This window comes from Myotis davidii, unplaced genomic scaffold (genome assembly GCF_000327345.1).
Source record: "Myotis davidii unplaced genomic scaffold, ASM32734v1 scaffold290, whole genome shotgun sequence".
NCBI classification, from domain to species: Eukaryota; Metazoa; Chordata; class Mammalia; order Chiroptera; family Vespertilionidae; genus Myotis; species Myotis davidii.
The window spans coordinates 2207446-2231351 of record NW_006285049.1 but is presented as its reverse complement, the minus strand read 5'-3'; the positions used below and the strand labels follow the sequence as shown (position 1 = coordinate 2231351).

General features: G+C 57.4%; 1 protein-coding gene across 7 annotated transcripts in view; it reads right to left on the bottom strand.

Annotated features, from left to right (window-relative positions):
• Positions 1-430: 430 nt before the first annotated feature.
• Positions 431-23906, bottom strand: part of HDAC7 (histone deacetylase 7) — a 35976-nt gene continuing 12500 nt past the window's right edge. For 3 of the 7 annotated variants that reach the window (XM_015558600.1, XM_015558597.1, XM_015558598.1), the window contains exons 2-26: positions 21971-22021; positions 17773-17960; positions 17571-17673; positions 17159-17270; positions 16486-16601; positions 16226-16351; positions 15784-15869; positions 15524-15634; positions 15205-15385; positions 14824-15020; positions 14437-14607; positions 13085-13304; positions 11162-11295; positions 10881-11001; positions 10576-10697; positions 9213-9320; positions 8030-8085; positions 7807-7894; positions 6620-6739; positions 6287-6384; positions 4775-4893; positions 3324-3457; positions 2920-3004; positions 1690-1825; positions 431-1537 (exon numbers count right to left, since the gene is read on the bottom strand). In XM_015558600.1, the coding sequence (XP_015414086.1) occupies positions 1492-1537; positions 1690-1825; positions 2920-3004; positions 3324-3457; positions 4775-4893; positions 6287-6384; positions 6620-6739; positions 7807-7894; positions 8030-8085; positions 9213-9320; positions 10576-10697; positions 10881-11001; positions 11162-11295; positions 13085-13304; positions 14437-14607; positions 14824-15020; positions 15205-15385; positions 15524-15634; positions 15784-15869; positions 16226-16351; positions 16486-16601; positions 17159-17270; positions 17571-17673; positions 17773-17913 (2931 nt within the window). In that variant the 5' untranslated portion in view covers positions 17914-17960; positions 21971-22021 and the 3' untranslated portion in view covers positions 431-1491. Of the gene's footprint in view, positions 1538-1689; positions 1826-2919; positions 3005-3323; positions 3458-4774; positions 4894-6286; positions 6385-6619; positions 6740-7806; positions 7895-8029; positions 8086-9212; positions 9321-9606; positions 9864-10575; positions 10698-10880; positions 11002-11161; positions 11296-13084; positions 13305-14436; positions 14608-14823; positions 15021-15204; positions 15386-15523; positions 15635-15783; positions 15870-16225; positions 16352-16485; positions 16602-17158; positions 17271-17570; positions 17674-17772; positions 17961-21970; positions 22022-23906 lie in introns of those variants that run through there. The other 4 variants (XM_006755504.2, XM_015558599.1, XM_015558601.1 and 1 more) reach the window with 4 other exon arrangements.

Below are 23906 nucleotides of genomic sequence, written 5' to 3'. Positions count from 1 at the left end.
CACAACTGACCTCCCAGCTGGGACTAGAACCAGGTAAGTCTGATTCACGACTCTTTGGGGATGCCTTAGTGAGCAGGTTCTGAGCAGCTATATACCTGCCCCCCCCCCCCCACTCCACCCCACAGTGTGCCCTCTGTCTATGGACTCAGCCCAAAGCTGCCACCTCCTTGTTACCCCAGGTGGAGCAGGCAGGGGCAGCTAGAGTGTTCAGAATGGATTCTTCCTGCAGGGCAGCTCCACAAGGGGCAAGGGGCTGGGGGGGGGGGGGGGGGGGGGGCCGCTAGCCCGGCCTGTGCCCTCTTGCAGTCTGGGGGGGCTGGTCCCTTCTTCTCCACAGTGAACAGACGCATGCTGTGCTGTGGAGCTGTGTGCCCCCTGCACACCCCATCCCCTGTCATGTGCACCTTTAAAGCAAATAAAACATTTATTGTTCAGATTTTTTTCCATTTTTTTCTCTTTTTTACAAAAACATGCATACATACACAGGGTATGGTTGTCCTAGGGAAGACATGTACGAACACGCACACACGCACACACACACACTCTCGCGCACATTCGCACACACATACTATCCTTCTTGGCCCCAGAAGCCTTGACTTTGCCAGTCTGCCTCCCCTCCCCCATGTCTTGCATCTACTCTCCCACCCCCTTCCCCCTCAGCCAAGCTAGTCCTATGTGGGGCAGGAGTTGGAGCTGGGGTGGGAGACACCCCAGAAAGAGAACACTCCTGGAGGGGGCAGTGACCGAGGGATCCCTGGGGGTCACACTGTGCTTCTGAGGGGAGATGAGGGTTTGGCACCATTGGATCAGGAAGCACGGAACTCCAAGAGCACCCATCTCCTCCACCAGGGCACTGAGATGGTCGGCACCAGAGGGGGCCTATCGATGACTGCTCTCGAGGGAGCTTTGTCTCACTGCCCGGTGGTGGTGCGGGGTTGGGTGGCTTCCATAGTCATTTGAGTAAACAGGCAAGAGGAGGGACTCCCCTGCACTCAGGGATATAGGACCCCGTGGCTCCTCCTGTCTGTCTCCCTGCCCCCCACTCCAGCCCTCAGAGCCTAGGAAGGGCTACCCTGGCTGAGGCCAAGTTCACATTTCTGTGTGGAGCCTGGGGCTGTGTGCAAAGTCCAGGGTCTACAGCGCCAAGAATAGTGGTTATGGGTGGGCCTGACTGAGCCAGTCCTCCGTGCAGTCCTGAGGAATGGGGGCCCAGTAGGGCCTGGACCCCACATGGGCAGACTCTGTTTTTAGGAGAGCCCTACAGGGGGTTGGCCGGCTGCCCTGCCTGCCTCCTCAGGGTCCTCTTTGGTCCCTATCCTAGGCCCAGGGGCCTTTGCAGTCTCCTCGGAGTGACTGTCAAGGGACTGTTCTCTGGCCACAACTACCTGCCCAGAGGACCTCTGAAAACCCCAGGAGCAGGTACTGTTGCCAGAGGTAAGAAGAGAACCAGGTCGGAAGGGCAGGATGGGCTGGCAGAACCATTCCAAAGCCTTAGAGATTCATAGGTTCTTCCTCCTCCACCAGCTGCTCTGAGGGCCTGAGGGAGGATAAGCATGGGGTTGCTGGGGGGCCAGGCGCTGCAGAGAGGGCCTCAGCCCACCTGCCCAAGGAGACTGGGCTGGAATCTGGGATCCTCAGGTTGGAAGGGCTCAAGGGGTGGCAAGGCTGCCGGCCGGGGGTCGGTATTACCTCTCTTCAGCCAGGATGCCAACGGAGAGGGATGCCAGTGCAGTCACTGCCTCCACTTCTGCGTCAGCTCCTGGCACCCTGGGCACCCAGGATTCTGGACAGGAGGCCAGGCGCTGCATGCAGCCCCAGTATTTACCTGGGACAAGAAGCCTAGTCAGAGAGGGTTGGGGAGAACAAGTCCTCCAGCCTGCCTCCCCACACATCCTAGACCGGTACGGAGACCGAACATCTCAGGCCAGGGTCCAAGAGTAGCGGCCGTATCCTCAATCTGGGGTCAGTTCTCTCACCTGCCTCTACCTCAAGACACAACCTTCCTCGACTTGGCCCCCACAGCCCTGACAAAGTGAGCAGAGCATTCAGCATGGCTATGAGATGGCCTCATAGGTGCCCAAGCCATTCTCCCCCGCCTTTGGCTGAAAGGTCACCTCTAGCCTATTCCCACAGGTGCATGGTTCCTAACGGCATCAGCCCCAGGCAATGGTCAGCCCAGAACACAGGACAGGAGCAGGTGGTCAGTCCAGCCATGGTCAGCCCAGGACCCAGCACGGGGAGAGCTGACTGTCATCACAGGGTGGCCACTGGCTAGCCACTCACCCGCCCGGGCTCCCACATGGACGTGCCCACCCTGCCTCCTCTTGTGAGAAGTCAGGTCCAGGGAACACGCCCAGAGCGAGGGCTCTGTACAGAGTTCCCGCAACACCTTTATGTTCCCTACATGCCCTTACTGAGCCCAGATGCAAGGACACCTAATTTATCCCTTTTTTGTATCTCTCGCATAGATCATGGGTATTTACACAAAATGCTCCATAGGTACTGAGTTGAAATGGAAATTTTAAAGTGCTTTCCAAATGTGGGATTACCTTAAGACCCAGCCCCCAAACGGGCAGAGCGTCCGAGGCCCTTGTGGCCAGGACTGAAGGTGAGGTGGGAACCAGCACTGTTAACAAACGGGCCTGAGTGTAGCTGTTCACTGGCCCTGGCCTGGGGCTGTGGCTGGAGATCGGAGCTCAGTCCTGCCTTGAGGAGGCAGGCCACTGTCTGGTGGTCCCTGCGGGGCCCATGTGGAGTCTCTGAGGGTATCCACACTTGGGGTGGCTGCCCCACCATCCGGCTGAGGTGACTAATAAGAAGCCCAAGGTTCCTAGCTGGCTGGAAGCTCTGGTGACTGGAACAGCACCCCTGAGGTTCTCCCCAGTCTAGGGTCAGTGGGTGTCCTCCCTCTACACTCACTGTGCACCCGGATCACAGCTTCCAGAGAACGGATAGCGTTGAGGTTGGGTTTCTGTTTCCAGCCTTTTTCTGCGAGGGGATCCACCTACGGAAGAAAATAGTACATCAACCACCAGTCTTGGGGACCCGTAGCCCAGGTCTCCCCCACACCAAGGGCCCTGGCTTTCTGGTTTCTGGGCACAGATAGGCATGTGCCTCTGGCTCCGTCTAGGGCAGGAGGTTCTGGCTCCAGACCTTACCTGGGGAAGAAGCATCCGCTCTGTCCCTCTTATTCCAGGCCTGGCCATCCCCACCCTATCTGTGGGTCCTCAGGGATGCACCCCATTTGTCTGCTCTTTGGGGGCAGTCCTGTGCGGGTGCTGGGCTCCTGTTCCCACAGAGGCATGGATAGGGGAGCAGCTCACCTTGTTGCCCAGAAGAGCAGCCACACAGGCCTCGGAGGCGTCACAGATGGCTGTGAGGTCGTGGCCGCCCTCCAAGGCCAGCACCACTGCACCTCCAGCCAAGCTCATCAGCTGCTGCGTCATGTACCCAAAACCTAGATATTTGAGGAAAGGGGAGGGAAGGGAGGGAGAGGGGTGGAGGAGAGGTGGACCCTCTCCACGTATTATACCCCTGCTTGCTTCTTCCCTTATACATAACTAGAGGCCGGTGAGCATTTGTGCACTAGGGGGGCAGAGGGGGGCCCCTCAGCTTAGACTGTGCAAGTGGACATCCCCTGAGGGGTCCTTAGTGCTGCCTTGGAGGCTAGAGAGGCTCCCACCACCACCTCTGCACTTGCCAGCTGTGAGCCCAGCTTCTGGCTGAGCAGCACTCCCCCTGTGGAAGCGCACTGACCACCAGGGGGCAGTTCCTGCATTGAGCATCTGCCCCCTGGTGGTTAGTGTGCACCATAGCGACTGGTCAATCCACAGTTTGGTTGATTTGCATATTAGGGTTTTATTATGTAGGACTAGAGCCCCAGTGCACGGATTCGTGCACCGGTGGGGTCCCTCGGCCTGGCCTGCGCCCTCTTGCAATCTGGGACCCCTCGGGAGATGTTGGACTGCCAGCTTCGGCCCAATCCCCACAGGCCAGGCTGAGGGACTCCACTGGTACATGAATCCATGCACTGGGCCTCTAGTATGCATATAAGATCTTTGGTTAATCTCTTCCCGCTTTCCTCCCTCCCCGCTTCCCTCTGAGATTCATCAGTCCGTTCCATGTCTCCATGCCTGTGCATTGAGCATCTGCCCCCTGGTGGTCAGTGCACATCATAGCTACAGGTTGAACAGTCATTTAGGCTTTTATATATATAGATGATGCAGATGCAAAACTCTACCATCCAAGTGCTTTCACATGGAGTCCCATGTGAAACCTATTAGTATGCCTCACTCAGGGCTCAAAGAAGTTAAAGTCCTTGCACAAGGGTTCACAACTAGTAAACGGCAGGGCTAGGACTTGAACCAGGGACATCGACTCCAGTGACGTCTTTTTCACTGAGTCTCACCATCTTTTCTTTCTGTCCTGCAGGCCCTGTTGCCCAGCAGGCTGAGCGGGCTCCCTCAATTCTGAGAACACTGCTCCTCCTATCCTCCCTCCAAAGAAGCTGCAAGCCCGTCCTGGGAATGACACACAGGGCGGGGGAAGTCCTATGGCTGAGCTTCCTGTGTCCCCAGGGTGTGAGTTAGCCAACTTTCCATGGTGAATGGAGCTGGTCGTGAGAAAGGGCCCTGGGCTATGCTAGGCTAGGGGAACCCAGGGAATCCCAGGGCCAGCTGCCATACCTCAGTCCTCACAATCACAGTCCTGGCCCGACACAGCCACCTTCCCCTCCCAGTCTAGCCCTCATTTCCCTGGGTTGGGCCCTCCTTACATTTTGCGGAAACATGGTAGCCACCCAGTGGGGCTGGGTGACCCTCGGCAGCATCAAACCCAGCCGACACCAAGACCAGGTCCGGAGAGAACTCTCTGGCAATGGGCATCACGACTATCCTGTGAGGGTGCGAGAAGGAGGGCTCACCACACCATAGCCTTGCTGGGCAGAGGCCAAGGGCCCCCACTGGTGCCAGCCCTCTCTACCACCTTTACTGTGGGGCACCCTGCTGTTAGGACCCCAAGACACCCACTCTCCCAGAAGGATCAATGGATCCCTCTGACTTCCTTATTTTTTTAAAATCCTCACCTGAGGATATTTTTCCCATTGATTCTTAAGAGAATGGGAGGGAGAGAGAGGGAGAAAGAAACATCAACATGAGAGACACATCAATTGGTTGCCTCCCGCCCACTTGAGCCCCAACAGGGGGCGAGGTCAAAACTGCAACTGAGTTATGTGCCCTTGACCAAGAATCAAACCTTTAACCCTTTGGTCAATGGGCCAACACTCTAACCACTGAGACAAACCGGCCAGGGCCCCTCTCACTTCTTTGACCTTAGCTTCTGCACAGGGATGTGCCGTTACCCTGACATAGCCTAAGGGCTCAGCCACCAAGTGTGCTCAACTGGAACAAGGCAGGAAGGAGCCAAGAATGGGGTACCAGAGGGGATGAAAGAAGAGTATGTGTGTGTGTCTATAGAGTGCAGTGGTCAGAGCCACAAAAAAGGTACAGGTCACTAAGCCTCAGGGACTAGAAATACTCGGTACTTAGTTGTCACCACACCTTGCCACTCACCACCTAAGAGCTGACTAGGGTGACTACACTCTGAGATCCTGGGCTACCCAGATGTACTCTCTCCTCCTCAGCCCCTGCCAACCCCCACAGCTGCCTCCCTTCATCCCTGACCCACCTCTAGGGTCCATTTTAGTGTCTTTCAAAGCCCTGGGCTATGGGCAGGGCTTTTACAGAATTAGCTCTCATGGAAAATATCTCCAGGAAAATATTTGGAGGCCTACTTCCAGATTTCCTTTTCCCAAATGGAGTGGTGGAGCCCCAGAAAGAAATATATAAAGGCTCTTGAACAGAGCCCAAAGCTGCTCTTCTAGAATGGCTTTTCCTAAGCAATTCCCCCAATATGGACATCATCTTTCTCTGCAATTTAAGTTTCTCACCTTCTGCACAAAGCCCACCTCCTCTAGGCAGCTTTCTTGGACTGAATGTCTGCTCTGCTCACTCCACCTGCCCGTCTCCCAGCACTCAGTTCAACATTGGCTCTTGGTAGCAAGTGCCTTTACAAAGTACCCTTTGACTATTTCATTCTATTTCCTGTCTTCGCATTGGAACTGGAGGCTACTAGAGGCCAGTATAACAGTGCCGCCTTGGGCTGGCTTATAATGTCTGGTGATTGAATGAGGACGGGCTGACAAACCAACTGATTGCCTCCAACCTGGTGCTGCTGGGAAAAGGGCAGGAAAGGGTGGCCTGGGTGGGCTAGGCCTCAGAGCACTTACCTGAAAGCAGCCAGGTACTCAGGATCCCCCATTGGGGGATCCAGACCTCCGGCCCAGGCCACGTTAACGTTGAAGCCCTCACCGCTGCCAGCTCCCACCTGGAAAACAGGACGCAAGAGAGACATGAGGAGAGCAGAGTTCCAGGAGAGGAATGCCAGGATGTTAGCTCTGCAAGACCAGCTCATATACCCTCTTCACTTTCAGATGGAGAAACAGGATCAGAGAGGCTAAGCAATCTATTCGGGATCACACAGCTACTTGTAACAGAGGTAGAGTAAGGGTCATGAGAGAGAGTCAATGGGGCTGGAAGAGGTGGACCTGACACGTGGTTACCTCCTCCACAGCCCCACTGCCCGGGAAGAAGTTGCCATCGTCATGGCGATGCAGGGAGATGTAGAGCACACTGGGGTCCTCGTAGAAGGTGTGCTGGGTGCCATTGCCATGATGAACATCCTGTGGGAGATGGGCAGTGGATCAGAGAGATGGAGACCGGAGCAGGTTGGAAGGGTTCTGAGGTTAGTGACCAGTTTGAGGGTCAGGACCCTAGACGGGGTGAGGAAACTGGAGTTCCTAGAGCCAAACTGATGAGTGGCCTCAAGTAATCCATGGGCCCTCTCTGAGCCTCAGTCTCTGCATGTATGCAGAGATGTGTATATAACATGCTGAATGGGGGTGTTTATGAGACGCTGAAGGGGAGGAAGCATGCCAAGGGCAGGCCTGACCGTGAGAGAGTGTGTGGGAGTGGATTAGTGGAGGAGAGGGAAGAGTCCAGGATGATACATCAGAAAATCTCACTACTGTGTCTTGTCCAAGGTCATGGAACGATGCAGGTGATGAGAAACAAGCTCAAGTACAGAGGGGCAGGTACGTGAGGCCCACCGCCATCCATCCTAGGGAAAGCTGTGGCTCTGTAGTCGGCAGCTCACAGGACCATGCATGGGTGCACGTGTGGAAAGCTCCTCTACTGTCCTCAGTTTCTGTACACGCATGTCCCAATCACAGGTGTCAATGCAGAGTGGGGCAGCTTATGCTTAGATGCACGTACGCTAGCACTAACCAACGGGTTTCAAATCCGGCTCAGGACAGACTAGGTGCGTGGCTGTGTGCAAGTTACTTAACCGCTCTGTGCCCACTTCCTTTGTCTGAAAACCAGGTTACAGTCAGGAATAAATATGTTACATGTAAAACCCATCAGTGTCTGGATGTGATTAGTGGAATGTTAATGTTATCTGCTGTTACTATTACTGTCACTATAGGGGAAATGCAGAAATTAAAGCCGCAGAAAGAAGCCAACAGAGGCCAAAAGACAGCACTCAAAGGGTTCCTTCCTCCCACTGTGGGAGTCTGCTTTGGCTGAAGGCCTTCCCATACACTGTCCTCTCCCACCTTTTATACATGGGGGCAACAGAGGCTCAGGAGGCCAATGTATAACTAGGACATGGAGCCACATTTCCCAACGCCAGGCTCAGAACTCTTTCCACAGGGCTCCGGGTCTGAAGGGGCTGGGCACCAGGACCTACCCAGTCCACAATGAGGATCCGGCTGGCCTTGCCCTGTTGCTGCAGCTGCCGGCAGGCAATGGCCACGGAGTTGAAGAAGCAGAAGCCCCTGGGAGGAGGAAAGGGAAGTGCTGACAGCCCCTTCTTCCTGCGCCTCCACCTGTCCGGCCTCCCGTCTCTACCCGCTCCTGGCCTGGTCCAGCCCCAAAAGGCTCATCCCACCTAGGCCTTCCCCAGACCTTACATGGCTGTGGAACGGTCCGCGTGGTGTCCTGGGGGCCGAACCACAGCAAAACCGTTCTGGAAATGGAAAGAATGCTTATCAACTGAAGGGCCAGCCCTCTGACCCCATCTCCATAAACATGGCCCCAGCCCCAGCTCCTCCCAGAACCAGGATGGGTCTGAAGTGCCCGGTACTCAGCCCCCAGGCTTGGCATCCTCTGCTTTCAGGCTGGATGCGAACAGAGAAACCCCCGCCTGGTGTGTCCTGGCTGTTAGCACTTCGTAATAACAGCTGTTTGTTGGGCCAAAACTACATGCCTGGCACTGTGCTGAGGACTTCATCCGCATAACATCTCCATGAGATAAATATTATTATTAGCTCTAGTTTACAGACAGGAGAAATCTGAAGTTTAGGTGGGTTAAGCAATTTGTGCAAAGTTGCCTGGTTGTCAATGGTGGAGCCAGAATTCTAAACCCAGTTCTGTGCCCTTAACTGCAAAGGCCCACCAAAGGGCTTTGACACTGAGGACACCGTGACCACCTTGGGCTGAGCTCCTAAACAACTGAGTGGGGAGAGGGGGACCTCAGGACTAGCCCCTGTAAGGCGTCCAGCCCAGGTACCAACCCAGTCTATAAAACTTCAGCATTGCAGGGGGAGCCCGGCCGGTGTGGCTCAGTGGTTGAGCATCAACCTATAAATCAGGAGGTCATGGTTCAATTCCCAGTCAGGGCACGTGCCTGGATTGCAGGCTTGATCCCCAGCAGGGGGCATGCAGGAGGCAGTTACACTGATGTTTCTATATCTCTACCCCTCTCCCATCCTTCCCTCTAAAAATCAATTTAAAAAAAACACACAAAAAACTTAAACACTGCAAAGAAACAATCTGCCAATGCACGGAGGTCCAGAGACTCCTGCAACTTGCCTACAGTCACACACTGGGTCTATGTTAAATGATCCTGGGTGATCATGACCTGTGTCTCTTAGAGACCAAAGGCCCAGGGTCACAGTGGTGGGCTCCCTACCAAGTAACATGAACCTACGGTTCAAATCTCATTTTGGTCCCCAGAGCTCTTGATTCCTTTTCCAAAACCCTGTGGTGCTATCCAAGAGAAATGAGATGTTGGGGCCCTGGGTCTGGGCCCCCGGCTGCCTCATTCTGCTCCCTCCTTCCGTGGCTTGCCCACCTTCAACCCAGATGTGTTACCTTCAGCTCGCGGGAAGCCACTTTGAAGGCCAGGTCGGTTACGCTGCCGGCGGCCCAGCGGGCTGCATTGGAGGAGTGCAGCTCGTTCCAGATGGTGTCAGTATCCACCTGTGGGGGCCAGAGTCAGGGCCCGCATCATCCAAGGCTTCCCACGGGAGCCAGGGCCCATGGGTGGTGCCCACCCCATGGCCAGGACCCCAGGGGCAGGGAGCTGGGCAGACAGTGCTGCCTCCCCAGTGCCCCACCGCCCAAAGGCAAGGCCTCCTGTATCCCCCAGTCCCAGCATGACGTCTCCTTCCCAGCTTCAGTCCACATCACCAGCCCGTACGGGGCCAGCACTGCACTGGCGGCGTGGCGCCTGCCTCCCCAGTCAGAGGAGGGGGCATGGCGTTACCTGGGCGGGACTTGGGGTTTGGGCCTGGAGGGGGTTTTAAGCCCCAGCTGGCTCTGCTCAGGCCCTGCGGGACGTCGGAGCTCGAGGGGCCGTCTGCACCACTGTCTTCCACTCAGGGCCCCTAGCCCAGGCTGGGAGGCCCCCCAAACCCAGTCCCTGGGCCTCAAGGCTAGGGAGGGGCCGGGGGGCATGATGGGGAGATGGGGAGGGCGAGGCGAACCAAGAGAGGCGAGGAAGGCAGAGAGAGTCTCAAGAGGCTGGAGAAAGAGAGAGAGACAGAGAGAGAGGGAGAGGAGGGAGGAGAAAACAGAAGCAAAAACAGTTGGAAAAATCAGAAAGTGGCAAGAAATGGGAAGTTGTGAATAGGGCGCTGACTGGTCCCAACAGTCCCCCCAGCTAAGCTCCCATTTCCCTCCAGAACCAGGTCTCCATCCCCTGCCTTCACACACCGGAGGGCAACCACTGCGGGGACCTTTTAGGCAAGACAGGCACTGCTAGGGAGGCAGGAAGCCCCCCAAGCAGTGTGAGGAGGGAGGGAGGAAAGTGGGGAGTGGGAGGGAAGTGCCTGAGTCCCCAAGGACACTGGAGGCACCCACAGTCCCAGCCCAGGCAGCCCTGACTCTGCCTGGAGGCTCTGCCTGGGGGCTCACTTGGGTGAATGGCCAGTCCTGACCCCTGGGGTCTTATGAAGGGATGATCTTGGCCCTGCTTTCTGAGCCTCACTCGACATTTACCAAGCACCTTCTAAGTGTGAGGCACAGGCTCCACACTTAGGACATACTGGTGGGCTGAGGACACACTGGTCCACAAGGCGTTTCTAGCTAGCAGAGGGGCATTATGGGAAAGTCTCTGGCCCGCCGGGTCTGGCAGAACCACAAGAACAAGCAGGCAGGGTGGGGCCTGGGGGCATGAAAAGGAGACCTGAGAGCCCGCGGGCACTGCCTGCTCGAGAACCCCGGGCACACTTACCCCAACCCCACCACAGGGCAGCATCACAAATATCCGCTGTGCCAGGAGCCCTGTGGAGAGAGGCCGGGTGTGTGTGAGCTGAACGCTCGCAGCCTCTGGCCTGGCCAGGACACAGGGAGGCCCTGGAAAGGGGGCCAGGGTGGGTGCCCAGGCGAGGGGATGGACAGTAGATGGGCTAGGGGAGGCGTGGGGATGTCAAGGATGCTGGGGGACAGGCTGGCAGAGCTGGGACAGGAGAGATTTGGGGCGGGTAGGGAAGGTGAGCCAGGGGAGGTACGAGGGTCCCAGACACCACTGGGCCCTACCTGCCAGCTTCCCGTTGTCCAGTTTGAGGCGGCTGAGTGGGTTGGTGCCGTAGAGGTGCACGTGCCGCTCGGAGTGCACCGACTGTAGCTCCTCCAGGGAGGCCTTCCGGCCTCGGAGACACTGAGGAAGGGCCCACGGAGCTCCTGAGGCCCTGCTTGCTCCCTTCCTGCCATGCCACCACCCGCCTCCTCCTCCATCTCATGCTGGCTCCAGGCCCTCGGCCCCTTCCCTTCCATTACTCTTACCGCCCCGATTCCACAGCGCCCACCCACCTCCTCACCTCACACTGGCCTCGGAGGCCCCGCTCCTGCAGCCGGGACCAGATGCTCTGGATGCGGCCCGCGTGCTCCGGGTGCCTGCTGTTGTCTCCACAGGAGCACTGGTGCTTCAGCATGACCGAGTCATACACCAGCCCTGGGGGGGAGCAGGGGTCAGAGCCAGGACCCCAGGGAGTCCCCAGTGCCCCCCCACCACATGGAACCAGGCTTGGCACACACACCCCACACCCCCTCCTACACCTTGGCCCTTCCCACGAATTCACACTCCCGGCTGCTTACCCAGCCAGCCTCACCACCTCACATGCACACCAACACGGCCCCACCTTCCTGACACACTGATCCTCCTCACATGGCCACTACCTTTCCACGACATCAAGAACTCAGAGCCTAACTAAGGGTGGCCCGATGTTGGGGTCTCACACTGGATGTCTTGACTCGAATAGGAGGAGCCAGAGGAGAAAGAATTCCACAGAAACTCCAAAACTGGGAGCTGGGAAGCCCAGAGTGACACGGGGCCATGTGACAAGACAGATGCGATTTTGGGGAGTGTCTGTTTCAGCTTGATCAGCGAACACCTAGGAAGGCCCTGTGCACTGCCAGTGGGACGGTCCCTTTCAGCAAGTCTAGGATGTCAGGGTCTTCAGAATTCTCGCACCACTGGACCCAGGGATGCCACTCCCTGAGACAGACCCAGGGATGAATGAAGGTTTAGGTATGAGGAAATTCAAATGAGGAAAAACGAGTAACCGTCTAACTGCCCAACCAGTAAGAAATCTATATAATAAAAGCCTAAGCGACCATATGGCGGAACGACCAGGACGACTGGTTGCTATGATGCACACTGACCACTAGGGGGGGAAGATGCTCAACGCAGGAGCTGCCCTCTGGTGGTCAGTGTGCTCCCACAGCGGGGAGTGCCACTCCGCCAGAAGCTGGGCTCACAGCTGGCGAGTACAGTGGCAGTGGCGGGAGCCTCTCCCACCTCCATGGCAGCACTAAGAAGCAGCGAGCAGGCGGGAGGTAGAGAGAGAGGGGTCCTGGACTGAAAGAGGGTGCAGGCCAAGCTGAGGGACCCCCAGGCACTAAATAAAAATAAAGTGCTATGATGGAACACTATAAAAACCTCATTTCTGAAGATTGATTATGTCACAAAGTGTTTGTAATATGTTAACTGAATAAAGCGGGGTACTATGTCTGGGGTACATGTGGTGTTGTGTGTTGTGTGTGCAGACGATCAGGACAAAGACAGAATCGAGCAGTGTTTAAGAGTGGCTACCCCGGGGGGGGCGGGGGGATACTGATTGCTGATTTTTATGCTTTTTCTGCATTTTTCAAAACTTCTAAAATGCCTTTTTAAAAAATAAAGTATTTTTTATTGATTTCAGAGAGGAAGGGAAAGGGCGAGATAGAAACATCTATGATGAGAGAGAACCATTGTTTGGCTGCCTCCTGCACGCCCCTCACTGGGGACCGAGCCTGCAACCCAGGCATGTGCCCTGACCGGGAATCAAAGTGTGACCTCCTGGTTCATAGGTCGATGCTCAACCACTGAGCTATGCTGCCAGGCAGAACTTCTAAAATGCTTTTGAGCTCTTTCTCCAAGCAGAGCAAAAACAATGATGTCATTTTTGGAAGGCCTGAACTAGCTGTCAGGAGCTCCTGACAATTCTTAACCTGCTCTGACTGCCAGCTTGCTATTTGGCCACAAGCTTGTCACCTTAGATTTCCCGAGCCTGGTCTTCTCGTGTGTAAAACGAGAACCACCACCTATCCCCCTGCTTCACAGACGCTGTGTGGGTCTCACGAGACCAAGGAAGTGTGCTGTGGCCTCGTCCTGAGTGGTACTGTGACGCAGACACGGACCCGTGGCCAGCCCCTGTGTGTCCCAAGCCCTTCCTTCTGCCCCACGCTAATCCAGGACTTACCTGTGGTGAAGGGCAGGGTCCTGGCGGGGGCCTCTGAGCTGGGCAGGACACGGGCCTGGTTGGGGGGCTCTGGCGTTGGCAGCGAGGCAGGTGCAGCTGGGGATGACTGAGTCCTAGACAGGAGCCGGTGACCGCCCTGGGCCGGGGAGAGCAGCACAGAGTCCCCAGTGCCTGCCCGCGGCAGCCGTCCGGCCAGTCGCTGCTGCTCCCAGAGGAACACCTGCGGGACACAGGGGCCTCAGGCTCCAGCTTCTCAGGATCCTGCTCCCTGTGCTTCTGCCCAACGTCTCGGAAACCTCCAAACAGGCCCCCTTTCTGCTGTGATTCCAGGGGTGAGGCCTCTAGTCTTGCCTCCCAGCCAGGCTCCGGCCTTTGACTCTAAGCTCCCTACTCCCATTAGCCCCCAAAGGTCTGCACCTCAGACTGACCGGCCCATCCCCCGAGCTCCCTGGGCCCTCGGGACTCCAAAGCCAGAACCCAGGTGAGGGATCTCAGGGACAAGGACCGTGCACCTGCCCGAGGACATGGGGACCTGCGTGAGCCACTGTTACCACATCTGACGGGCCCACTCTTATTGACGAAGGAAATCCTAAGCCCCGGTACCTTGGAATATGGCCTTAACTGGAGACAGGGTGTTTACAGAGGTAACCAAGGTAACGTGAGGTCATCAGAGTGAGCCTTAAACCACGACTCTTGTCCGTATATAGAGGAGGAATGGGGATACAGACATGGACGGAAGGAAGACAATGTGAAGACACAGGAAGAAGACAGTCGCCTACGAGCTGAGGAGAGAACTGGAGCGGCTCCTTCCCTCACATCTCTCAGAAGGACCCAATCCTGCCAACACCTGGATTTCAGACTTTTAGTCTTCAGAACGGAGGCAATGCACTGCTGTTGCTTCGGCTGCCCAGTGTGTGGTACTTGCGACAGCAGCCCTAGCAAATGCTTACCCCGTGGCTTCATCACACGGTGGGAGTGCTGGTTAGCTAGCGCGCTTGAGCCTGGCTCTGCCCCACTTCCTGCCCTAGCCACCTTCCTGGAAACAGTACAACTGGTTCCGGAGAGAAGTACTAAGGGAGGCATGTGTATGGCTCCATCAAAGGCTAGTCCCACTGCTGGACAAGGGACATGCTTCACCCGGAGCCTCGAAGGCTGCTGGAGTGCACGTCTAAGTGAAAGTGTGCCTGCGTGCCTATGTGCACCGCGTGCGCATGTGTGTGTGTGGATCTGGTGGGTATCGTGGGTCTCAGAGCTGTTCCCTGCACTGACATCCTATCTCCCTCCCTTCCGTCTATGCCAGGCCCCCGTGTTAACTGACTCCACCTCTGAGGGGCACTCGGGCACTGCCATACCTGCTGGTGCTGCTGGAGAACAGGGCCTCTGGCTTCATGCTGCCCCGAGCTCGACCCCCTGCATGCCAGGCTGTCATCCCCCGGGGGCCCCGCTCCCCCACCATCCGTCTCCAGGTCCTCAGCCGAGGGAATCTGCCGTAGTCGGGGCTTCTCACTCGGCTTGGCCGACCTCTGAGGAGGGAAGATGCCCACTGAGAAGCCATGCTGGCGCGTAGAGTGTGGGGTGGGACGTGGCGGGCTGGGTGGCCATTCATTTGGCTGGGCTGCCATCAGCCAAGTAGCTCTCGGCCCTCCAGATCCCTGCCCTTCCAAACCCTCCCTTCTTCTCTCAGCCCCCGTGGGCCCAGTGAAGCAGCCCTACCACCTCCCCTACCCCGTTCCCCTCACCTTGATCAGCTGGACGTGAGGGTTGAGCCGCTCCAGGCGGGGCTGCAGGGGGCCCAGTGATGGGGGGGCGGTGGCGCTTGGGGGCAAAGGCTCTGAGCGGGTCCGGCTCAGCGGCCAATGGAGGCCTGACCCAGAGAGCCGCTCGGTGGTCAGTAAGGACTGGGCAAAGTGGAAGGGCAGGGGCCCAAACCCGGGCACTGGAAAGAACGTGGGGGGGTGGCATCAGGGGGGAACCATGGAGAAGAATGGAAAGAAGCAAGGGCATGGGTGGGGGGCAGAGACTCAGCAGGGAGATGCACAGCAAGAGGGGGCAGCGGAGGGGGCAGCCCTTACCAGGGTGCCGGGATCCAGCCCCTCCCCTGGGGAAGCAGCAGGACTCACCAGTCAGCAGGGGGGTGTGAGAGACTGAGGGATCCAGGAGGAGAATGGGCTGCAGACGAGAGGGCATGGTGCCCCCAGCCTCGGACTCCAGGCCATGGGGCAGGAAGAGGGGAGCGTGGGGGCTCCCTAGGACTGGCCCCCGAGGGCCCAGAGTTGGATGGATCCTGCGGTCACCGTCAGCCTGGGGGAGAGGCGGGAGGAGTCACAGGGGAGCAGGCTCCAGCAGAGAGAACAGTGAAGGCGATGGGTGAGGCGGCAGGAGAAGGGAGTACAGGAAGCTGGGGAGCTTGGCATGGGGGAGGGCGCCTCAGCCACTCACCCTGGCAGGGGCGGGCAGCCCCAGTGTGATTGCGGGCAGCAAGGACACTGTCGGCAAGGCGAACGGGGCCAGAGAGGTCTCCTGCCTCCGCAGCCGCTGGCCCAAGAGCGCCTGCCATGGGGAGCAGGGCAGGGGTCACTGGTCCCAGACCTCCACCCCTGGGCACGCCTTCCCCAGAACACCCAGCCCAGCAGCCCCGCGGCCCCAGGGCCCCTGCTGAGAGGAAGACTGAGCCTCAGAACTGCCCCTGAGGGCCTTACCTCCGAGCCCAGGATGGGGCCGTGCTCGCTGTCATTGGGAGAGCTGCACCCTGACGCAGGTGTGCTGCTACTACTGGGGGAGGAGTCTGGGGGGCAGGAGGGATGGGGGAGAGAGGGAGGCACAGTCAGAGGCCAGGCAGTAGCCAGTAGCGAAGAGAGCCGCCTCTGCTTCCTGCTTTCCTCCCAGAAGGGCAGGAAGAGGGCAGGCCGCCACTAGTCTCCAGGGCCTTTGCACACTTTTTAAGGCAATTCTTCTGGGCAGCTTAGCCAATAGAGCAGAGGCTGGCTTTCAGCCCCAACTCCCCCCTGGCAAGTGTGTAGGGCACACCCTGTACAAGCACCCATGGTAACCCTGAGGAGGGGCCCCATCTTGGTGGGACCTCACCCCAAAGGACAAGATCAGTCACCCCGCCTGCGCCCGAGCCCCGCTGCTGGTCCTCACCTCCCAGGGTCTCAGCAGGCCGCCGCCGGAGGCTGGGAGGGGCGCTCTCCTTTCTGAGCAGCGGATTCTTCCTCCGCTCCAGGGACTTCTTGGGCTTGTAGCGCAGCTTCAGGTTGGGCTCAGAGACTATGGGAGCACCAGCATTACTTGGCCCCACACCCACCCTCCTCCCCTCTGCCCATGAGCCCTCCCTCCCAGTCGTCCCAGTTCAAGGCCCCCCCCTAACTCGTGAAGGGTCCCCGCCTGCCTGTCCCACTCACCTGTCTTACGCAGAGGGTGGTGTTCTGGGGGGTCACTGGGCAGGCTGGGGACAGGGGGCAGGAAGCTGCTGAGCATGGAGCGGGTGGCTCCTTCCGTCTCCAAAGGCTCGAGAGTCCTGGGGGTGAGTGCCAAGGCTGCTTCAGAGGGAAGGGGGTGCCCAGAGGCCCCTCATTCCACAGAGGCCCCTTCCTCAGCACAGCCACCGCCCGGCCAGGGGAGGTGGCAGCCAGCAGGTGGGGGCAGGGTGGGACTGGCAGGAACAGGGGCCATCTGTAGGTGGCAGCATCGGGCCACCCACCCTACCAGCAGCCAGGGTCCCAGACACATTGGAGACCGTCTCCCCTGAAAGGAACCTGCTCTAGGAACCAGGGTGCTTTTGTACTTAGGGGAGACACAGAAAAGAGAAGGGACTTGTGTGGAAGAAGAAAGCCAGTGTGGGTGGGTGTGTGCACAAAGATGGAAGCCTCAGGTGGGGGTGGGGAGGTAACTAGAGAAGAGAGGAGGGCAGGTGTCAGTTGGGAGAGGGGACTGGGGCAGGTATGACTAAGGGAGGTGAGGCATAAAGATCAGGTGATAAGCAGCTGGGAGAGGGTAATGAGTGCTCACAGATGGACTTATAGGGAAGAGAGGGCATGGCAGGGACAGGAGGGAACAGGTGGGAGAGAGCGTTACCTGTAGGGAATGCTGGGGCTACTGGGGTGGACTGTCCTCTCTAAGGCTGCCTGCTGTTTCTTCAGAATCACCTCTGCCAACTTCTGCTTGACTACACTGCTGGCCACAGCGCCTGCGGGGGGCGGGGGGAACCATGAGTGGGGCTGGAGTGGGTGGACAGGTGGCCTGCCTGCACATTTTCTGCCCATTGCCTTTCCACACCCCTGGTATAGTACGAGGTGTCCCAGGATTCCTCAGGCAAGAGCCAAGCCCGAGGCCCCACCTCAGACACCATCCCCATTTCTACCCCACCTACATTCACAGACAGAGCCCAGCAAGCAGAGGGCGACCTGAGCTGGCGTCACTACCACCCCAGCCCTTCTGTGCCCAGGTGGGTGGGCCATGGACACAGGCGGGAGGCCTCCATCCTTACTTCGCTTGCTCTTGTCCTTATTGAGAAGCTGCCGCAGCTCTTGCTCCTGCTGCCCCACTGGCAACTCGGGCATCGGCGTGTCCATGGAGAGCTGTGGGCAGGGCTGGCCGCCCAGGAAGGGGCAAGGAGTTAAGGACTGAGACAGGGTCTGGGGGAGGCTGAAGGGAGAGAGGGGGTTTGGGGGCTGAGCTCCTATCTTTACCCTCATGGGCTCCACCGAGCGATGCTGCTGCAGGCCTGCCAGGAAGAGGTGGTGGTGCAGGTGCTGGGGGTGCTGCAGGGCCAGCAGCGCGGGCTCCAGTGGGGGCTCCACCGGGGGCCGCTGGCCCACCCGCAGGTCCATAGGCTGGGGCTGAGGGCCTGGCGTGTCTGCGTGGGGCCTGGGGCAGCCTGAGGACACACAGAAAGGAAGCAGAGTCAGCTGAAAAGTCTGTATGCAGGGGCAGGTTACAGCCTTGTGGCCTCCTTCAGGCTCATTTGACTCAAAATAACAAAACGTGCTCTAGGGCAGGGGTGGGCAACCCCTGGCACGCGTGCCAAACATGGCCCGCCAGTAAATTTTGCTGGCACGCGAAACCCTCTCTTATAATCTTCCACTTACAATTTTTTTCTTAATATCGACTTTATTTTTCAGATACATTCAGTGTAGGTGCATCTTAGATCAATCACTTTACATAACATGCATACATTAAAAAATAAATGTATTTTTCATCATCATATACTATGTTTTTGTCGCTCGAATGAATTTTATTATTTCTTCAAGGTTCTTCACATACGTACACCTTAAGAGATATCAAGTAGGCGTAACATGTTCTCAAAAAATTAGGGTTGGCACGCAGAAGAATTTTGAGTCAGAGATCTTGCTGGTTTGGGCACGCACTCACAAAAAGGTTGCCCACCCCTGCTCTAGGGGCCTTTTCTTCACTCCATCCTCACCACGGTCCTAGAAGGTAGATATTTTCAACCCCATGTCACCCATGAGTAAGGAGGTGATCTCAACTGTCCATGGTTAGTCTGTTGCTTGTGGGGTTCGAATTGAGCCTCTGCTTTTCCACTAAAAGGCGGGAGGCTGGGGTTGTGGGGACCTAGAAACAGCTGACAGCCCTTTGGTGGTACATTCTGGGCCTTGCTCTCTCCTTCCTTTCTGCCCACCTGGAATGAGGATTTGACCCAGTTGCCCGCAATGAGCTGTGCTCAAAGACAGGGATCAGACAGGTGCACAGCGCCCCCCTTTATTCAGCCTCCAACCCCAAAGGGCCTCAAAGGCCCTCTCAGTCATCACCCTCCCTACTCCACCGCAGGCCATAGGATAAAGAAGCGATGCCTCGCCCTGGCCAGTTTGCTCAATGGTTAGAGTGTTGGCCTGAGGACTAAGGGAAAGGGTCACGGGTTCCAGTTAAGGGCATGTACCTTCGTTGCAAGTTTCCCAGCCCCGGTAAAGGCCCATGTATGAGGCAGCCAATCACTGTGTCTCTCTCACATAGATGTTTTTCTTCTCTTCTCTCTCTCCCTCCTCCCTTCCGCTCTCTCTAGAAATCAATGGAGAAAACATCTTCAGGTGAGGATTTTTAAAAAGATATGTATTTTATTGATTCTTTACAGAGAGGAAGGGAGAGGGATAGAGAGTTAGAAACATCGATGAAAGAGAAACATCGATCAGCTGCCTCCTGCACACCCCCCACTGGGGTTGTGTCTGCAGCCAAGGCACATGCCCTTGACCGGAATCGAACCTGGGACCCTTGAGTCCACAGGCTGACACTCTATCCACTGAGCCAAACCGGTTAGGGCTCAGGTGAGGATTTTTTAAAAAAAGAAGCAGTGCCTAAACCTGCGGCCAAGCCCTGGCCACCACCCAGGGGCTGCACAGCCCATGTGCCCCTGGAGCCTGCTCTCAGGTGCCCTCCCGCCAGCTCGGGGCCTGCAGTGTTGAGGACACGACTCAGGTGCCTCTTCTCGAGTGTCCTCTGCACCCACGCCAGGAGCACCCTGCCAAGCCTGTGGGTGCGGGGGCTATTTATAACTAGCTGCCAGACCAGGTTCTCCACCAGCACAGCCAGCTGAGCCAGGTTGGGCTGAGCAGCCGGAGGTGCTCCCGGAGAAGGGGAGGCAGGTCAGGGTGGGAGCAGGTGCCCTCAGAGCACACAGCGCTGAAACCTTTCTGGAGAGGCCTGCTTCGGCTCCTCCAGTGCTGAGCCATCCCCATCAGGGCAGCCCCAGGCTGACCCCGGGGCCTGAGGCTGTGGGGGGATGAAGGCACTGTGGCAAAGCACCAGCGGGGGAGTCGGGAAACACGGCCTCCAGGCCAGCTCAACCATTTCTAGTCACTGTCCTAGCCTCAGCACATGTGCACACGTGGCTGCAAAACCTTCTCACCTCATCACCACCATAGGCCCTGGGAGGTGGCTGTTACTCTTCTCTTATCCCAAATAAGGAAACTGAGGCTCAGGTAAAGGCCACCAGCTCCGAGCAGACTGGCAGCATGGGTTCCGGTCCTGCCGAGGCCAGTGTTCCCGCTCCGCTCCCCCAGTGACGCTCAGCAAGTTGCCGCCCCTGGTGGGTGTTTCTCACTGGGCACAGAGGAGGGGCCCACGGTAGGCCGAGGCTAAGGGGCACATTCTCTCACCACGAAAAGGCAGAGAGAGGGCAGAGCAGGTGTCAGGAGACCAGAAGGGATGGCTGCGCACCCAGGTGCAGCCCGTAACTGGCAATGCACAGCTTTGATTCCCGGACCCCTCGTTCATGCGTCCAGGGAACCAGGTCATTCTGGTTGAGTATGGCCTCCAATGCCAACACACTCCTGTCCCAGGAAGGGTCTCTGTCCTTCCTCATCTGGTGTCCTGGCTTCCTGGGGTGACTCGCCTGATAATGCAAGAGGGCTTGCAGCTGTGGCTTCGGCCACACACGGACCATGGGCAGCCCCATCCCTCACTCCCAGCACCTCCAGGGTCCAGAGCGGAAGCCTTCTGGAAATGGCTCTGCCTAAAACCCTGGGAACGGCTTGCAGGGGGATTCAGCATGTGCAGGTCTGAACCATCTGGTGCTAACCCTGCTTTTTTCATCTTTCCTCCTACATCTGAACATAAATCCTCCATCTCAGCCATCGGCTCCCAACCTGTCACAAGCCCATGTGCCTTTTGTCCTCTGAGTTTTGCTTACAATGTCCCCCTCCTGGTGTGGTCCTCACCCTTTAATTCTGCTTTTCTAGGTCCCACCCACCCTTCCGAGCCCATCTAGAATCTTCCCTCTTCTCTCCCCTGGACCCAGCCCGGTGCCACATGGATTTCAGTGACATTGACAGTTCTGTGCCCCACAAGCACTGCGTGGTCTGCGGGAAGCCCCAATGGCAGGGACTTGGTTTTGCTTATTGCTCCCTATCCCAGAACCTAGAACAGTGCCCAGGACATGATAGGCACCCAATAAGCACTGGTTGAGTCAACAAATAAATCTGTTCCCCTCCAAGCCCCCAAAATGCATAGGAAGGTGCCGCTGGCACAGAGATGGGATTAATTTTTCTTTTTCTAATTTCTATATTTAATTTTTAGAAAATTACACATCTTATGAAGACTAAATATAATAGATGGTGAATTTAATGTTTCTTGAATGAATGGGTCAACACATTAACCAGACGTGCCCTCATTTGGCACTGGTCACATACTGCAGTCTGCTATTACTTTTCTTTCTTTGTGTCCTATCTCCCCAGCCTCCCTGTAAGCTTTGGGATAGCCAGGACGGATGCAAAGAGGGCACCTGGCCCTCATTTTCCCTGCCATGTGTAATATTCGGCATCAGGTATGTAGGCAGTAGGTCCTCAGTGGATACTGGCTGAAGTAGGGAGCCCTCATCCAGCCCCAGCCTCAGCCCCAGCCCACAGGCATGTCCTCACCAGAGCAGCAGCAGGAAGTCCACTCCCCTCCTTGCTCAGCACAGCCTACTGGTAATGGGAGGCAAGGGAGATGGGAGAGCCAGGAAGAGGGGTCCCTCCCCTCCTACCTGAGCAGCACAAGGCATCCTCCATCCTGCAAGAGCTGCCATGCCCTTGCAGAGCTGGCGTGAGGACAGAAGGAGCCAACAACTGAGAACATGAGCCCGACGGGAGGCAGGGGCCTGAGTATAAATATGAGCTTCCTACTTGCCTTCCTGTTTCACTGCATCCTGCCTTTCCTCTTCCTGTCGTGCTTCCTAGCACTGGGGCTGGCCTGGATCCAGAGTGGCCTCTTTATCTCCACTCTTCACCCTTTTCCATGCAACCCCAATTCACCCCCTCCCCCAGAACCCCAACCTCCTGACTCTCTGGCAGATCAGCCAGCTCCCCTGCCCGACCACTGCTCAGCTACTGGCCTCCTCATGTCCTTTCCACCCTCAGCTCCCACTTCCCACCCAGCCTCCCTCAGGATGCTTACCTGTGCCAGGGGGACTGAGGCAGTGGGCACCCGGGGTCACCTGGGTCCCATCTGTAGAGAGAAGAGAGATGGAGTGAAGGGGCTGCAGGAAGCGGGCAAGGAAGAGGGAGGGAACATGTCCAAGCCAGGCAGGCCCCTGCCTCTCCAGCGTGAGGCCTCCAAAACCTGGCACCTCCAACAGAAGCTCACCAAAAAGAGAAGACTCCATCCCATCCCATTCCTCAAATTCCCATGCGGATGACAGCGATCCTCAGCTCCCTCTTCCTCATCCAATCTCCTAAGCGACTCAGATAGCTCACCCTGCGGGAGCTCAGTCCACAGCAGGAACCCAGGGAGGCCCCGTTCACCCAACAATGCCCTCAGCCCTCCCAATGTGCTCGGATACAATCTTCCCTGGGCCCAGGCTCCCGTAGCCCCAAGGGAAAGAAGGGGCTGGGAGGTGAGGTGGGGCCGGAGGTGGGACAGCAGGGCTGGTGAGACCTGTTGAAGATGCCAAGAGGGAGGAGGAGAAGAAGGAGGCTTGGAAAAGGGGACCTGGGCCCACTCAGAGGCTTCACAGTGGGGGAGGGACTAGGTCATGGCCTGGAGGTCAAGTCAGGCCTGGTGGGCGCTGTAAAGTGATGGGTCTGGAATGCACAGCCCAAGGACCCCATAGTAGATACCCCTTTCCTCCTACTGCTCCAGCCTGTTCCCTTCAGCCAGCCCCAGCCTCTCTCTCCCCCCACCCCCGCCCCTGCCCAGAGAAAGAACTGCTCAACCTTTTTCTTGAATAAGTTGTAACAGGAGTGGTTCCTTCTGGAAATGGCCACCTGTCACAGCCTCGTAAGCCCAGCTCAGACCCATCGCATTCAGAACCCATGAAATCCCACGGTAGGGCCAGAGCTGTGAGCAGCACAGAGGCCCTGAGGAGTATAGAGACTGGATGGGGTGGGGGAAGACAAGGTGAGTCCAGAGGCCACCTGTCCAAAATGGACACTTTCCCTCCTGCTGTCCCAGCTCAGGGTCGAGGAGACAGGAGGCCAGGAGATTGGAAAGCTGGGAGGGGGCGTCTGGTGGACACACAGAAGCCCTCCTTTGGCACAAGGAATCTTTTCTGGAGGACAACTGGTGAGTGCTGCTCTCTGGGCTGTGTCTAAGGGGCAGCCACAGTTCCTCTTCCAAAGCTGAAAAGGAGAACTCCCTGCAGGAGGCGCTGGGGGAGGGGGCAACTCCAGGCACAGAGAGGCTCCCACCAACTGGTTCCATCACCAGGGCCCTGAGCTTTGAATGACAATGTTTGGGAGGGAAATACCACCCCACCTATTCACATTCTGCCCATCTTCTGAAGTCCAGTCCATGCCCATGTCCTCCTGAAGCTCATCCTGACCGCTCCTGGCTTCCCAGAGCAGCCGTTCTGTGTCCACCACCTGGACACTCCACTAATTATGGTCCCTGGTGTCGTCTGTAAGCCATGCCCACCTGCACCTAACACCGTGCTGGGCACACAGCGGAAAGTGGTGAGTGGAACATAATGACTCTCCTGGCCCCTTGCCTGGGACAGGCCATGAACATTTCTCAAGGTCTGTGAGCCCCAAGGAACACTGGCGTGGGAGGCAGCCTCTCCACCCCAGGACGTGGTAACCCCTATCCCAGCTTCTCTTAGGACCGCCTCTCTCTTTTGCAGGACCTGGTCCCCCAAGACAGGTTTCTGAACCAGGCTCCGGGGTGCACTCTCAGAGGCCACGTCCGGCCTGGAGTCCCTGCTTCTGGGGAATTCTCTCCTACCTCCGGGGGTCCCTGCCTGAGGCCTGGTCAGCAGCCCTCACGCTCTGGAACAGAACCGGGTTCTCTGCGCTTCGCTCCCCTGGTAACTGCGGATTCTGGACACCCTGCACTTTCTGGAGGAAAACTAATGGCCCTGGACTCTGTAGTGTGTGGCTGCCTGGCCCCAAAGGGT